General features: G+C 38.5%; 1 protein-coding gene across 11 annotated transcripts in view; it reads right to left on the reverse strand.

The window, feature by feature from the left end:
- Positions 1-4769: 4769 nt before the first annotated feature.
- The window catches only part of HS3ST5 (heparan sulfate-glucosamine 3-sulfotransferase 5), a 203998-nt gene continuing 191226 nt past the window's right edge, over positions 4770-17541 (reverse strand). For all 11 annotated transcript variants that reach the window (XM_068938091.1, XM_068938098.1, XM_068938096.1 and 8 more), the window contains 2 exons: positions 17162-17300; positions 4770-12556 (listed from right to left, as the gene is read on the reverse strand). In XM_068938091.1, coding sequence (XP_068794192.1) covers positions 11626-12556; positions 17162-17268 — 1038 coding nt within the window. In that variant the 5' untranslated portion in view covers positions 17269-17300 and the 3' untranslated portion in view covers positions 4770-11625. The remainder of the gene's footprint in view (positions 12557-17161; positions 17301-17541) is intronic.

A 17541-nucleotide genomic window follows, 5' to 3' on the forward strand; every position in this document is an offset into this window, starting at 1 on the left:
AAGCTCCTGTAACTTAGAATGATCTGACTCTCTGTGTCAGATGACAGGGTAAACAAGCCTCTCTATCTTACCAAGGGTTACAGTGCATTTCTGTGGTGGAGTTTGCGGATAAGATCACAATTTGAAGCTTTGATAGTTTTTATTTTTTAGCTTGTGGTTTATACTCTATAAAAGGCAGTTGCTATTGCAAAGAAATCTGTGTTAAGCACTGCCATGATTACCTTTTCTATCAAACTCTGATGGTGAAAGCTGCAGGTGGACATGAAGATTTGATACCGCACAACATGAGGAAATTTAAGCTTAAATATCTAGCCAGTGGAAGATGTTTTTAGGTCATTCTGCTGAAGATGGGCTAAGAGGCTAGAAGAAATATGAGATGCCTGGGACTGAAAAAGGAAGCTTAATTCACAGCTGAATTAAGACACTCAGCTGAGCAATTGGATCTCTCCAAAGCTCTGGAGGTGGTCTTGGCTTATAGAGGGAGATTTGAAAAATAGCTAAGATCAAGTTGAACTTGACCACTCTAGGTATGTAATACTTCTGTGCAATAGGAAGGAAGACTTACAGCTTTCTGTATTCTTAACTGAGAAAGCACGATAGTTAACTGGCACTTGAGCTGGGCCTGTGCCTTCATTCACACAAATACAAGTGTGCAGGGTTCAGTCAGTCTCACTGGACGCTACATATCCGGAACAGGTGTGTGTGATTATATAGGGGTACATGATCATATGGGAAAAGGTATGTACCTGGTAAAACATCTATCAAAAACAGCAAGCTACTATATATATCTTCAGTTTATTATAGTCTTTTTTTTCTTTTTTTGCTAAAGAAAGACTTGAAAATGAAATTTGGCTTTTTTTTTTTTTTTTGTATTTATCAGTCCATACATGTCCCTTTTGGTTTATTTATGAACTTATTCTCTCTAGTGTTTCCTTTCCTCAATATAACTGTAAAAGCCTTTTTGAATGGTCTTAAATACTTTGACTAGCACTAGATTATTTTGCTTGTTCCCACCTCCTAAATTTTACCCTTACATGTGACAATTTACTTGTTTTATTTTCTTTTTCTATTTTCAATATAATTCTTTTTGTACTTAAACCTACATATTCTTACTCCAATCTCTTGTCAAATTACATTAGACTCGTGTGATTCCATGTATTCTTTCTTTTCAAAGAAACTAATGCCTTCTATCTATCACTTTTATTTTCTCCTTTTTTTTTGTTTGTGGTTTTTATTCCAAGATGCAGAAGCAGTTTATCCTTGGGTGATATGAGCTGCAGGGTGATAGCAATGATTCATCTGGGCAATTCAAGCTGCCTGTCTCAGTGTATAAAACTTCTCATCCAAAACTTTTGCAGATTCCCTAGCATCCTGCATGCTAATAGAATCCCTGTCTTGGACAAGTAACATAAACCTGGCGTGTGAGCTGTGCATGACTGTCCATGAATTAGGTTCATGTTGCTCAAGAGTCATGCCTTGGCCATGCCTGCTCTGCTGAGGCTCAAAATCTGTGCAAACATCTCCCTTCATTCAAAACGTGGAGCTGGCCATTGGCATTAGCTTCTATTTATGTGGTTAATTTCTCATATATTTCAATTAGAAGCCTAATAACCTTTGTCAATACCTTTGACTTGACACGCTGTGCTGCCCTTTCTCCTCCCCAAAAATCTGATCAGTCACCAAAGCAAGAAACCCGTGGCAAAAGGGTAAGATTTCTCTCATGTGAGAACTTTCAGCAATTACATATCTATGGCTATACAAAAACACATGGATCCAGAACACAAGAGTTACAAAGTCTCTCCCTAATGAAAAAAACACAACAACATATTTTAAAAAGGAAAAAAAACCAACCCAAACAAATAAAGTCTTACTAAAACAAGAGCTTTTGTTAAACACCCTTAGGGAGAAACTAAGAGAAAAGTATGTGACAGTGTTTGTCTGATAGGTAGAAGGTAGTCATGTGTGATGGAGATAAACTCTAGAGACTAGGAAAGAAGGAGTGTATATGAAAGATGTAGAGTAAGATTCACTCTGCGTGTACACGTACTGAAAGGATATGTAACAAGGGAGACGTCTACCTTTTATTCCCAAGCAGAAACTGACAGCAGCCCCCCAGGAATCACATGTCTTTACTGAGTGATGGTTCCAGGCACACATCTGGTGCAGCAAACAGGCCTGATTGGCTCCCGTCCTCCTACGGCTGCCTCTTTGGATTCCGCCACAAAGCCAAGCATCTCTGCCAGTTCGGGAACATGCCCTCCCATGGGGGCTGCACTGAGGCTGCCTATGAGCTACTGTAGCTCAAGCTTCTCTGTTTTAATCCCTTTGGTATGAATCAACACCATCCACAACCATCCGCATGAAGGACTTTGGATTAAGTCACTGCTCTGGCTCTGTGTCTCCCTTTGGTAGAGATTATGGGGAACTTAATGATCTGAGATTCAGGGTGGGAATGTGATGGGGTAGGTGCAGCACAGGAGGAGGAGAGGAATGGGTAAATGTATGCTCCTAGCGCTCCTGCATCAGTTCCCCAGAGACGTTTCTGTTCACTTCCTGACTATGGCAATGTAACACCAAGAAGAGTTGTCCTATTCTGGATATAAACTGACAATGTGTTGGGATACACTGGCTGGCTATGCTAGGATGTGCAGTGCTTACTACACAACCCAATCTGAAGATCACATTAGTTTGAACAGCTGTGATGCTCCGTTCTCTTTAACAGCCAAGACTTCCCTCTTCTTTCTCCAGGGCTATAAAGTCAGGTCCCACAGAGCTATCTCTCTTTAATATTCCTATAGGTATGGCGGATAGGTGCTCTTAAATTAAAGGCAGTGGCATTTCATTTCTGAGGGCTGTTTCTGTCTTGGATTTGACTTTTAGTTCTCTGGGAGTAAATGAGCTCCTAGATTCTCAGAATGCACTTCCAAAATGCTACAGCAGACTAACTGAAATTAATTGAATACAAAGTGCTACTACACCTTCAACTTCATTACATGAAAAGCTGTGCAAGTTAAAAGGGCATCAAATCTACTGAATTGTAACTAATGAAGAACAGTTAAGAAAATGAAATGAGATCACCAGGGTTACTCAGATAAGCTCTGATGCTTTTCCATAGTATGTGCCAGGTTTGAAGATTGCTTGATAAATAGCAGAGCCGTTCTACCTCTTGACCATTTGAGAGAATTGGTCAGAGTATTTAAGTTTCTTCATGCCGTGTGAACAACTACAATGCCAGCCTTGTAGCTGACTCTTCAGAAATGTAATATTGTGGTATACTTGCCTCATACCTCTTCTTCAAATAATAATAGTAGTAGTTTCACTTGCAGACTGCCATGATGTTTCTCAGCTTAGAAGGTCCAAAGCTGACTGTTAGTTTGCAGGCCTAGAGTTTGGCTTCATAATATGGTACATTCCAGGGTTTCCTTAGCTTGGGTGAATCTGAATGCTTATCTCATCTCTTCATAAAATATCCTAGTGCGGTGCAGTCAAGTCGGAAGAGCCTTTGAATGTAGGCCAGAGCACTTTTTCAACAATCAGGAAGATAAGATCCCTGCCATTTTAGCCTGTTCCCATGATCATTTCTGCTCTTTCCTGCAAAATAAAATTAATTGCTGCTACTTTCATTAATCAAATAACTTAGCATTTTGTGTAATGCTATTCTAATCCAATGAAGAATTGGAACATAATTAGGAATCTAGAATGTTTAGATGGATCCAGATCTTAACAGGGCTTCTGTGTAGGTGTATTCTGGATATATTTTAATATCGAAGTGATCATGGCAACCGTGACATACTCAGCATCAACTTGCTGCATTCCAAAATTAAGCCCATATGGCTTTTCAAAAGGAAATTTTATTGGGATCTCAAGTATAAAAGAACCTAGATGAGTAGCTATACTTCCCCATTTGTTATCAGCTGGTAGATTGGCAGGTGACTCTATCAGGACAGACCATGTTCATTCAGGTGGCAAATGTAGTTTCCGGGACAGAAACATTGTCAAGCTTTTTTCCCTAATCAGCACGAGCGCAAGTTTTTCCTCCAGTTAATTCTATGAACCTTCAGAGCAAATTGATTTAAATGAGCCTGAAGGTGTAACAGTAACTGCCCATACTTCAGGTTACACATTGCTAATTGCTACTGATGTTAATGATAATTACATGTGGCTACCTCTTAGAAGACTTTGCCCTTAACATTTCCTTTTTACAAAAAGCCCCCAAAAATAAAAACAAAAATCTCCTTGATGCAGTCCAGTCCTTTAAATGAATAACAAATCTAGTGGTTTTCCTTTCTTAACACAAAATTCGTCTAAAGATTTTTAAGACAAAATTTAAGAATTTTTAAGGCAAATGATGGTTTCACTTCACCAACCTTCTGGGCCATTTCTTTACAAGGCGGTGTGATCCACCAGAGCCATCCAGTGTAAACAGGTTTTTCTGTTTCCAAAGCTGTATTATTAGTGAAGCTGCACTGAAGAGCTTGTAACAGCTGGAACAATTTTTTGAAGATGAGGTTGGTAATAATACCACTGCTAGCCCCACCTCTTATGAAATGCCTATCATTTTCTTCATATGGTAGGGAATTGTAAATTAATTCTTCTAAGTCTCCACAGGTTTGGAATAGAAACGATGCCTTCACAGTTCAACGAAGTGGAAAGTCTTTCATCAGTAGAAAATCAGCCAAGGAATTGGACGGCAAAGGCCTCATACATTACAAAACAGTTGTTTGCAATTAAGGTCAGGAGTAAGATGTGCACGAGTCTGTCATGTTTCTTTTTGTTTATTTAATCAGCCTTAGGCATAACATCATATGATTTGAAGTAGAATTATTTCCTTGTCATGTGCTATGATAAGCTACATCTTATATGTACACTATATGTACTATATCAAAGGATTGCAATCTGTTCAAAATGCAGGCATTTCATATTTTGCCTGAATTCTGATTAATAACTAGAACTTTTTCACACAGGCATTAACCTTCAGAAGTAGTGACCACTGCTAGTGGGGGGAGGTTTTTTTAAAAATTATTGGAGGCAATAAGCTAAATACAAAGACATCAACAGAATCATACTCTGCGTGGCACAGTCCTACTCTGCAGGCAGAGTGGCAATGACTGTGACAGCCTACGCAGATGTTTCTTTGCATATCTCACAAGACATACATTTCAGTGAGTTCAGTGACAGCTACAGCTCTCTGTGCACCATTTTAGATAGATAAGTTTATAACTGAAATTAAGTTGAATAGACTTGAAGATCAACTGAAAATAAAGTTAATATAAACGAAAAAGAGTTGGGTAGTTTGGCCACCACCAGCTCCTGAAGTCATGCTACTCTGCCAGTTTTAACAGGGCTCTCTCAACAGCAGGTAATCTTAATACCATATGCTAAGCACACTGCAGCAGATGGACAATGGTGTTCTAGCCTCTTCTGTGCTTTTCTTGCACTTGTCAGCTCAACCTCTAGGAAAAAGGCTGTTATGCAGATTGATAACACATGGATATTCTCTAAGGGCTTGACTCGCATGGGTGCACTACCACAGAAAGGACTGAAAATCACTAAATGCAGTTAGTGATAGTTGGTAGTGCTGAAGGTGGATTTATAATATCTGTCTCAAAGTTGTCAGAATGTGGATTAGGATTTAAAGAACAGATTAGCCAGAGTTGATCAGCCAGTAGAAATACATTATAGAACATCAAACTGGTAAAAATAGAGCATCTGCACAAAGAAAGTTGTAAACAAAGGCAAAATGGACCTCTAGCAAGTCATGATGTTTAGTCTGGACAGGTCACTATTTCAATAAAATTCAGGGGCTGTTGGTAAGAAAATTAAGCCCTTATATGGCAAACTAAGACTCATTAGTTCTATATTACTACACTTTTGAAATTAATTTGTTTTCTCCACTGTGAAGTAAATCTTCTTACATGATAGGCTTTAAACAGTGACATCAAAATAGAAGACTAACAACACTGTAGCCCGTCAGCCAGTGAGCCCCCTTGGAATTGACAAGTACAAAAACAAATGTTTGATGAGGTACAGCACAATTGCACAAAGTCAGGTGCAGGACCTTGAAGGTAAGTACCGCGAAAAAATTAAATCCTGATTACTAGTGAAAAGTCTTTTAAAAATGTTCAGCTGAAATCCTTTTATCTGCAAACTAGCAATTAAAAAAGCTAGTCTGAGAAGCATTTATTCCATTTCAGCAATCTTTTACAAATCTGAGGACTAAGTCTTCTCTGGGATCTCCAGTAAGATTAAAGGCTTCTGGCAACTGTTGTTTGAAGAAACTAATAAAGCAAGCCATTGCATTTTCTAAGTGAGGTAAGTGGGGAAATAAAACTGCCATTAGCATATCATTATATTCACCATCAGATTTTAAAAGGTACTACCTAAACTTATCTGATTCATTTTACACACCTATTATTGCAAACCGATAAATTAGCAGAAGTTCAATTGTAGCTCTGAAACACCTTGACAAGGGGCTCAAGGCATTTGTGGGTAAGTATGGGGAAGGGAAAGCTGCTTAACGCTAGTAAATATGAAGACTACACACTTTCACTGAAGGAATCACAGGATCATAAGCTGTTGGAGCCTGGAAACGTATTCATGCTTTCCGTGTCTTTATACCTTTCCTGAGGCATCAGCAATTGGCCACTTCTAGTGACAGATCCTGTTTTGAATATACCTTTACTCTGACCCAGTATGGTTTTTCTCACATTACTCATTTTTTTTTAGCTCAGGATGGTGTTCTGCTTGCTTAGTGAACTGAAACAGCACAGTGAGAAAGGACCAGGTGAGCATGAGCGTCAATGCAAAGGAGAGGCAAAGAGGACATTGCATGGGTAAGAAGGTCCGATCCTTGGCAGGCATCAGTGCCTACCACTGCCAATCACGGTTTGACTTAAACTGCCATGGGGCTTTAGGCTCCCTTAAACACCCAGTTTCCAAAGTTATTTTTACAAGCAAAAGGAAAAGCAGTGTATCCCATTTTAAATGAAAGCTGAGATAGCACTCAACTGTAATGCTCAACTCCTTGTTGTTCTTTATGAGGAAGGGTCACTTGTGAAATTCCTAATCACTTGTACCAAAAACAGCAGCAGTGATTTGTAAGACTGTCATTAACAAATGATAGCTCTGGATAATCACTGCTACAGTATTAACTGCTTTAGAAGAAGCTGGGCCTTGACCTTCTTCAAGTGAGTATTAAAAATCCCTTCCAGTGATGGGTCTGTCTTTGACCTTCTCCAAGGAAGCAGATCATTAGTCTAAGTGATATATTATTGCTACAACAGTCTCCAGCACTGATAAAACTTCAGTGAGTTGTATCAATTAAACCTCAAGCAAATGCCTTTTGTCAGAGCATTCAGCCCTGCTGCATGGGAAATAAACCACTTGCACTTGTGAAATCAAGTCCGCAAAGCAACTGTATGCGATGACTTCAGCATGGGATTTAGGTACCTCAGCTTAACAATGAGTTTATTCCATCAAACTGAAAATGTCTGGCAACAGAGTTGTGGAATTCAGAAAAGCCTCTAACTCATGAAATTTCTGGGCTTAGCAGCTTGAACGGGTACATGCACATTTATGTAGTAGTCTCACATGTTTCAAAACCTTGTTTTGAAAGCTTTACACAAACCAACTCCTAATAACTTTAGAAGAACTTTATTTTCTTACTATTGCTAGCATGTGATTGTTCAGAGGAAAATAGATCTAACTTGTTAAGTTGGGATTTCACCAACACTTACTAGTCTCTGAAGCTAGATTGAGGGTAGGGGAAGGAAGTCCCTCTGAAACTTTACTGTCATGTTTTTGTGGGTTGATTGAAATTTTGCTTTTATTTTCTTCAGATTATGATCTATGCTTTTTTCTTACGTATAATTCGGTCAAAAGGGAGAAGGAATGCAAGTTAGACCTTAACCACATGTATTCAGACACAGATCTTTTGCATTCACTCATCAGTCCACACATTCTGGATATACTGCTAAGGCATATGTCCAGTAAAAGTAGCTGCTAATGTAATTTGGAACTGCAGAGAATTTAAATAATACGCATCCATGAAACAAATTTTTGTGGCTAATGTGCCCATGTTTACGTGTTCAGCAGTGACCATTCCTCAGGGCCTTGCTGTGGAGAATGCCATGCGAAAGATATTGTTCACTGTTAGCTCTTCGAAAAAGAGCTTCACTAAATTCTCTTTTCTGGAAAGTCTGCCTGCTATGAAGCTTATATTACTATATTCTCTGCCATTCTACAATGCTGCTGAGGGCATCCGGGATGGCAAAAGAAAAGTTTCTCTGAGTTACTGTCTTATCTTTTCCAGTCAGAGGGCTCCCAACAGTTCCATGGGCTCCCAAAATAAGCTAAGTTAGCTAGCCAGGGAGTAAACACATGCACAACAGTGCTTCCACAGCTTAGGTCTGGACTCTGGCTGGACTGACTCATGACTGTGAGTTTGGGTCTTCTGTGATCCGTGTAACACTGAGCTGATGGGCAGTGCTCAACAAGAATGTTATTGGTAAAGGGAGATCTTGGACTAGCGTAATGAAATATATTGCTACAAACATTGCTTCCCTTGTATTCTTAGACATCATGGCAAAAAAGTAATGCCGTTGAAATATGGCAAATTTCTTCAAATTTCATATTTCATTATTCTCATTCTGTTTCTCCAAAGAAAAGGCAGTACAAGGGGTTAACGGTAAGTGAATCAGTGATCTCCAAATGGCAGTTCTTTAGCTATCTATATAGTGATTTTTGAAAATACAATTTCAAATTCTGCTTTCATATTCTTTTATACTGCAAATTATTGTTCTATTGAGTTTAAATAGCAGCTGGGACAATCTGATAAAAATGCACAGCAAAATTAGAAGTTTTAATCCAAACATTTACCAGAGCTGTGAAGCCTGCAATTTTGCAGTACAGAAAATATGAATGATGCAACGCTTAGAGAGCTTGAATGTCATGAGTTAACAGCTGCAACTTCATATTACTGTGCATCACGTTGCAATCATAAACTCAAGCTATGAGCACTCTTCCCAGTCTGAACTCTCATGATCAATTTGAATAGAAATGATTCACCCAGAACTTGGAAGCAAAGCAAAGTGGATGAAATTAGTTATTCACAAATTGCTCTTGAAGAGGTAAACACCATAGGGTCAGAACTTCTCAAACCAGTTATGAATACTGCAGCACAATCTCCATTATCCTAGGAGAGTGTTTTGGGTGGTATGTTGGGTCTGTGCACTAAGAACCAGTTTTTATATTTTCCCTTTACTAACTAATCTTAAAAAGACGCAAGGACTTTGTGCTGAAATCTCAGCGAAAGAGAATCAACATCTTGCTCTTTTAAACCTCTTAATATATCGCAATGCCTCCAGTCCCGCTTTACTCCCTTACTCCTGACCTTTTCTTTGTGCTTTTTTGAATCAGATTTGTCTAAGTTTAGCCAGGTGTCTCCAAATTTGCATATGAGAAGCTTGAGGTAAAGCCGACTGACCTTTGAGTTCACAGTCTCTGTGATTTTTTCGGACAACGTAGAGAGATATTCATTTGAAGTGCATATTTCATGCTTAGAGGTAGCTTTGGCCTAACTTGCCTCTTCCATTGCAAATATATCTCAGCCCTCACTCATAGCTTGTAGGCATAACTAAATGAAACTAGTAACTATCATACAAAGCCATCTGGAATCTGTCTGCTCACCAGAAGACCTTGCAAATTTTAAATCGGATAATCCTCCTCCTCTTTGAACACTATTAGATGAGATAAATGTCTCAGTCTTGTGTCTGGACATGGGCTGGATAAATGGTTATCATACAGAAAAGTAGTATTATAACTGCTGTGGAAAATTTCACATATGCTCTACCATGTTGTGTTGGCATGGTATCAGCATGAAGAAAGGGCACGTTGCTCACAATGCTAGCACATATGATTAAAGATACAGTGAAACAAGTAGCAATCTCTCACAAGAGATTTAAAAATCACTTATTTAGAAAATGGATGCTTCCAAATCACTGAGCAAGACAAATAGCCCACAGGGAAAACTTGATCTTATTACAATCTGAACTACCAGCTACTCTGCCACCGCAGCTCAGAATATGCAAATGTTCCGGGATACTTTCAAAAATCTGTTTCCCTATCAATCTTCAGATGTTGATTTTAAAATAGTCTTTTTTCCTCCCTTTTTTCTTATTTTAAAAGACATTTTTCAATCCCTTTTATTGTTTTTCTTATGAATCTTTAAGAGCTGTACAATGTATAAAATATTAAAATAACCATTTCCTGAGCTAATTACTTGTCACTTACTGAATGGAAACATGAGCTATACATTTTTACCGGTAATAACAACTCTGTGGTTATTTATTTCAGAGCAGATGCATGTATTACTTGATGAGAGCAGAAGTAGCAGAAGTGTTTTCCTTCACTTCTCTAACACGACCAGCTTTTAGTGATGTAATCTCTATAACTCTTCTTCTAATCTTGTTTGTCTATCTGTCATTTTGGTTTTAATGGCTGCTCTGCTTTTCTGATATACCTGGTTACAGTAATCTTTTACAGTCATTCTTTAGCCTCATGGGCAACTGCAACTGAATTAATTATTGCAAAGTGCTGTAACAGAACAGCAATAATGTTCTTTGAGGTGTGTGTTACATCAGATTTCCAGATGGCTGAGTTTTTTAATAAACTCAGCTTCACCTCATATATCAGTTTTCTCAACTATCTAGAAACCAAGTTTGCAAGTGGAACTTTCTCACACACATGCACATAATTTGTCTGGGCTAAGGGACCACACTGATATACATCAAGCAAAGGTGAAAAGCAGTTGCACATATAGGTAATTTTAATCCATTCCATTTTTAAATACCACAATAAATTTAATTTTCACAATAAATTAAATAGCCATATTCAGTTTACAAAATAGAATTACTTAGTGTGAAACTGGTATTTACAAACATTGTACACTATGTACACGATGTTGCTCTTTGTTGACACACAAGTGTAGAAGAAGAAATTATTTGACCTTTTTTGACACATGATTGACATGCTACAAGTGACACTATGGTCCATACAATAAAACAATAGTGCAAACTCACCACAGGAACTCTGAAGCAATGTAGTTTGTATGAGATAAGATATTCATTTCAAATAATAAGAAAATAGTACTATCCACTGTCATTGTAAAAATTTAGCACTATTTAAAGTGTCAGTATTCCTTTTGCAATATAGATACCAAACATAGCCTGAATATTATACTTTCTCACAGCTTCACAGAGCTTTGACATGAATTTGAGTGGCATAAACTAAACATTCTGCTTCGATCAATAAGCATGTCACAGAAACACTTTACTAGGCAAGAGGAACACTGACCCTTTTAATGGTGTCTGAATTTATTTCCCTAAATACCACCTTTTCCTTTATTATTATATCTTAAAGGATGCAACTATGCTGATAGTAAACTTATGTTAGTTACTACTCTGTAGAAAAGATTGATCCCACTGTATATTTGGTCACACACTGCATATGTACAGGTATGCATGGAAAAAAGTTACTTTGATAGCCATGTCTATGAAAAGTGCATATTTTAGCAGAGACGTTATTGCATGTCTCAGGTGCAACAGGAAGTGTTGTATGAAGTTCAGTTTAGGGCCAGTTAAATGTCCTCCCAGTGATCTGGTAAAATTTTTGATTAAAAGGATGAAAGAACTTTCGCAATTTGGTAATGACAGAGGTATCCACCTCTGGATGAATGCGTCCCTTGCTACCTGCCAGGCACTTGTTAAAGACAATGTTAAATCGCAAGCAGTAAAACCCTCTGGTGGCATTGAAGTATAAATTGTACTGACTTATCCTTGGAGGAAGATTTAGGAACTTCTCGACCAGCTGAAGTTCTGGCAGTGGTTCAGCGATGAGCCGGTCTCCATCTACAATATGAAACTGCTCAATAGGGAAGTATTTTAACCATCTCTCCAGGTGTTTTGTGTAGATGCTGGTTCTCACTGCCTTATACTTAGTGTTCACTTCACAGGTATTAGGATCAATAGCCAGCTTCTCAAATTTGTAGTAAGTTTTGTTCTTTCTCTCCTTACCTTCCAGCACCTGAGTGTAATCAGAAATAGCTCTTGTGGTGGGTTCCCTGACAATGATCAATAACTTAATAGATGAGTTCATTTTGTAAATCCTTTCAGGTACTTCCTCAGTGATAAAATATGCAGGGCTTTTCTCAATTGTTATTTGATGAGGGTAAGAAAAAGGCATTTTTTTCCGGTACCACTCAATCCCCTTGGCATAGTTTTCATCATTGTCAAAGAAGTGGATTTCTTGAGAAGCTTTGACCACTGCAGGGTGAAGGTTCAGCATTTCCAGCAGTGCTCGGGTACCTCCTTTCCGCACCCCAATAATGATGGCCTTGGGAAGCTGCTGAACCAAATTGTGGAGTCGTATCTGCTCCTTCGTGGCATTGCCTTTACGGAACTCGTGGAGTAGCCCACGTTTGAACTGCAGAGCTCGGAGCGGGATTTCCTCTTGGCCATGGGGTCCGAATCGACCGTCAATGGGACAGAGCGGCTGCAGTCTGCAATCAGCATAAGAGATATTTGTAAGCAGAAGATAGCTCATAAGGCAAGGTTATTATATAAGGCAAATAGAATCACGGAAACCTATTGCAATGCAATGTGTGTATCTATCTTTCACATTCGACTTCATTCTACCAATAGTTAAATTGTTTGCAAATGATTTGATTATTCTTTCTGACATTTTGCTATGATTTAACTGAGTAGTTAGTAAGTCCTCACTTCACCCTTTTGCTCTTTTCAAGTGTAGGCACTATGGTTAATCTTCTCTAGGCTTTTTGTACTTTATTTCCTTTTCCGTGCTACTGATTTTGGTGAGACTGCTTCAGCAGTTTTTTAAGTACTCTAACATTAATTTTATTTGGCCGTTTTGATCTGAAAGCACACTGTATCTAAGTCTTCTGTTACCAATGCTTCTCTTATTGGAGCCTGAATCCTTTCCCGTTGTTCACTTTATTAGCTGCCTGATCCAGAGCTGGCCCTTTTAATGATGAGGAATAAAAGGGATTACACGTTCAGCTTTCTAGGCATCAGCTCTCAATATTTTCCTTCCTTATTAGAAGCTGCCCAGTGTTTTCCCTGAGACAGAATCAGGACAAAGATTCAGAATCAGGCATGATTAGCAAGGCACAGAAAGAGCAGCAAGAAAAGTTTTTTAAAATACATTTACTGCAGTACATGTGCAATTTTCTTATCATCTGTTATGTATCCTCCCACAGTACCTAATTTTTTTGCCTTAGCTTTTATTCTTTTTTCACTGCAAGTTGTGCTTTTATATTCATCTGAAATTATTTTATATATTTTCCACTTTTCATAGGCTTCCAGCTGTTTGATATCACTGAAAGCAAGAATTAATTCAGTAGGAAAAATGTTTAAATTTTACTACTATAGAACCTTGAAGAAGCCCTCTCCCCCACTTCCAGGTCAGTGTTTTCATCACTGTACAGGCTAATACAGCACTGAAAATGAAATCACCAGGTGGAGAGGGCTTCCAAAATCCTACAGAAAAATATCATTAATAATTTTGCAGAACTATACTCTTCAAAATTAAAGATATGTCAGAACAAAGGTTGCCTAGGCAATTTTAATATGAGCTCTCTGTGCGTATATATTATGGTATGGTTTTTAAATTACATGACCACATGCTATTATTTTTCACTGGACCCCTGCCTCAGTCAGTACAGCAGATGGGCAATGCTCATTAATAGCTGTTTAGGTATTCAATATTTATTCTGGTTCCTCAGCATGTGGCCTCTCACTCATTTACTGTATATTATTCAGACCCTGCTTTCAGGACAGAATTATTTATTTCGTTGTAGCTTTTCCATCCATCACTGCTTGCTGGGGTCTCTCATATGACACTGATGCTAGGACAATGGATGGTTGGGAGAAAATAAGTTTGATCCCCCTGGCTGACCAGATCACTGTTGCCTTGATTATCCAAATGCCTGTCCAGACAGAGCTGAGGAAACAACCCAGATGACTTTGCGGGATTCACATGAGCTTTACTTAAGTCCTTCAGATTAATTAGAAAGTGTGATGAGAACTGAGTTCCCGTTGTTATTCCTTTTTTCAAGTTTCTACTATCTTCTTTTCCTTTACTTTCTGTCATCCACTAAAAAGGAGCCTGACCTGGTCACCAAGGCTGAAACAGTTGCAACACTGACACAAACCTGCATAGAAAAGAGCAAGTGAAAAGCAATGTCTCATACAACTTGACACTGGCACAATTTGGTCAGGCCGTGGTGTGGCTGGTGAGGCAGCCTCTCTTCAGCAGCGCGGTCGCAAATAAAAGCATAAGAAACAGAGGCTACATTTTCTGTCTCCGCTCTTCTCTCCTTCTGTGTATTTGTTATTTGTTGTCAAGCAAAAAGGATTCCACGACAGCAATTCCAAACCCATCTCAACTAATTTTATCTTTTTTGCTCAAAAAGACAGTTAGTGCCTTCAGTGTAACACAACAGCTTGCCAAACAGGGTGGTTTCCTTTAAAAGTAAATAAATGCTCAAGATATCCTCTAGCCTAAGGGAAAGATTGATGTTGTTAAAAGTCCTTCCTCAACACTTTATGTATCAGTTTTGTAACTCTTTACCCTTTCTTTTTCTCTGTCTACACAATAAAATATATCTTTGACCTTGGCAGTTGTGGGACTAAGCAGACTGTTGGCTCTTGGTAGTTGAACCCCAGACGTAGCTTTTAACTGTTATACTGCAGCATGTTAACATGTTTGATTATCCGAGTCTTTTTTTCCATTAAAATAACAGGATCCTTCGCAAAGAGAGCATAAGACCTTTATTACATCACTGTTAAGTTACTCTCCCGAAGCAGGCAGTTTCTCAAGCCATTACAGTGATACTCCACAAATTTTCTTCTTGAGGAAACCCAAAGTAGAACAATTCTTCTCAAGGAACTATATTGTTAGCAAATTCCAGAACACTTAAAATAGGATTTTATAATGGGAAGAGCTGGGCAGTCTTAGCGGTAAGTAGCTGTACTACCTGCGCTGTCTCTCCTGATCCAGAGTACTTGCTAGTATAATTCTAACGTAAATGTTGCAATGGCAAAAGATTATAAGCCTGGTTCCAGCAGAAGTGAATCAGAGCATAAAAATTTTGTATAGAGGCTCCCTGTATTGCAAGTAGAGAGAGGTAGGCAACTTGAAGACCAATCCTGATTTTCTCAGAATTGCTAAGCACAGAATTTATTTGAGTTTCTACACTTAAGTATCTCTGTTCAGTTAGGATCCAAAGGGCCAGAGCTCCACTTGTAGGGAAGTGCTCAACTTATCACATCTTATGACTCAGTTCATCAGGCAAACTATTGGTGATTTCTCTTCCATCCTAAATAAAAAATCCAAACCAAAACAAAACAAAAACCCATTCCAAGTAAAGAACCTAATCTGAGGCTGTTAAATGTGGCTCATCCTCAGCGCCCTTGTTCAAATTGGAGCAGCATAAATAAAGCATAAATGGATCTAGATTTCTCCCTGAACTATTAGTTATTCTAAAGCCCATTGAAGCCACTCAGTGTCCTTTTACTGACAAATTCAACAAGCTTGGATTGTGCGCTAATGCAGAGGTAGAAGTACATTTCCAATTAATCCGTCTGTGCTTTTTTCTCTCTCTTTCATAACGAGTCCAAATCAAGGGCTTTTTTAGTAGTGTGGTATTTTTCATACTGCATAATGCAAGAGGATGAAACTGAATTTTACTGCCATTGGCAACATTATATATGAAACCTGTGGAATTCACTGCCACAGGAGGTCAGTGAGTCAAATATTGTGGCTAGATAATTTTATGGCCCTCAATAAATTCTGTAGATATGTGAGCATAGATAATAGTATAAGGTTAATTAGATTTCATGCCTCAGAGCATGAGATGTACTTCTTCAGGGACCAATAAGGAATTCTGTCCCCATTTACAGAATCACATTAGTCTCAGTGAAGTTTTCACCTTTGAAGCGTCAGCAATGCTTTGACCATCAGGGGAAGGAAGATATAAATTCTGGCCTTAATTTACAAAGTGCTTATTCTTAGCTGAGTACACTGACTCCTTCTTCTTTTGGAGTAGGGCTGAGCATCTGAAGAAGATATCCAGGGACCTCAGACTGAGCTTAATGGTACCAAGGAGTGGATATGAAGTAGTTCCGTTCTTACTTAACTTTCTCTGCATTGCCTATTCGTACAGCGTTGTGTCACGTTTTTGAGCTGAAAAAATATTTGCCATCATTTGAAAGAGCTGATAGACCATTAGCCCTGATAAGCCGTCTACTAGCTTCTGGAAGTCCTGAACTCCAATTTCACTTGTTTTTCTGAAACAGCTTTTTTAACCCTGTCTTTGTGTATCACCTATTAGAGCAATTCCAGGTCATTTTGAATGTGTCAGAAACAGCAGTGTTAGTGCAGGTATTGCTACTATTAAACTTTCAACAACCAGCTGGAAATTGGTCTGGTCAAAAGTGCCAAATACTGCTTGATTTCATCTCTTGGATATTCTACTTCTCTCCAGGAAATCACTTGCAGAGATAACCTACTTATCTGGCACATTCAACTCCGGAAAATCCTGGCTAATTAACACTGTTAAAATTCTCAAACCCTGCAGCAATCTTTCAAGTGAAATAGTATTCAAAACTTGACGAGCTACTCTGCAGGATCATACTTAATTTTAACTACCACTGTAGCACATTAATTGCTTGATCATAAATTTAGAAAAGACGATACATAAATATATCATAACTGTTTTGCTGAAACTAGAGGTCAACACACAGATGCACACAGTCAAAAATGAGCTACTGTAATGACATTTTTACTGGATGCTGTTTTATTTCTTCTCTGAAAACAAGTGCAAATGCATTTAGAATACAAATGGGTAGACAGAAATACTTTGACAGGGATGACCTGCAACTCTATTATCCTCCTCCCTTCTGCAAAGGGGAGGAAAGAACAATGAAAATCAGTACTAGAACGGACAGTGTTCCTATACATTAGTAGAAAGAAAGAAACAAACAAAAAAAAAAAGAAATCAGGCCTTTGTGCAATTACCCTTCAAGCAAAAACTCAGACAATCAGAGCCCATTACAAGTAGGAGATCAGCTACTGAATGACTTACCTATCCAAGCTCCCAACTCTGGCAACTAGATACAGGAGACTTCCAATAGCAAGGCTGCCTAGCACAAGGAGCTTCTGTCTCAGCAACGCCTGCTGTTTGAATAGCATGGCCCTCCATCAATCTTCAGGACTTCTTCAACCTGCAGAGGCAAGAACATATAAAGCACTAATCAGTGACCAATACGCAGGTGAATGTTTATTAACAGGTCTTCAACTAGTTGTTACAAGTGATTAAGTCACACTTGCAAAGATCTTTTCAAAATGTAAAATAAGTAGTTTAAACTTTTTTGTCTGTTACTGTTTTTTCTGCCCCACATAGCAACACCAAGCAATGTATCTGGGATAGAGTGATAACTGTGGAAGTAACAGCTCAGTTACACA

Source organism: Struthio camelus, chromosome 3, assembly GCF_040807025.1.
Source record: "Struthio camelus isolate bStrCam1 chromosome 3, bStrCam1.hap1, whole genome shotgun sequence".
In the NCBI taxonomy this organism is placed as follows: domain Eukaryota; kingdom Metazoa; phylum Chordata; class Aves; order Struthioniformes; family Struthionidae; genus Struthio; species Struthio camelus.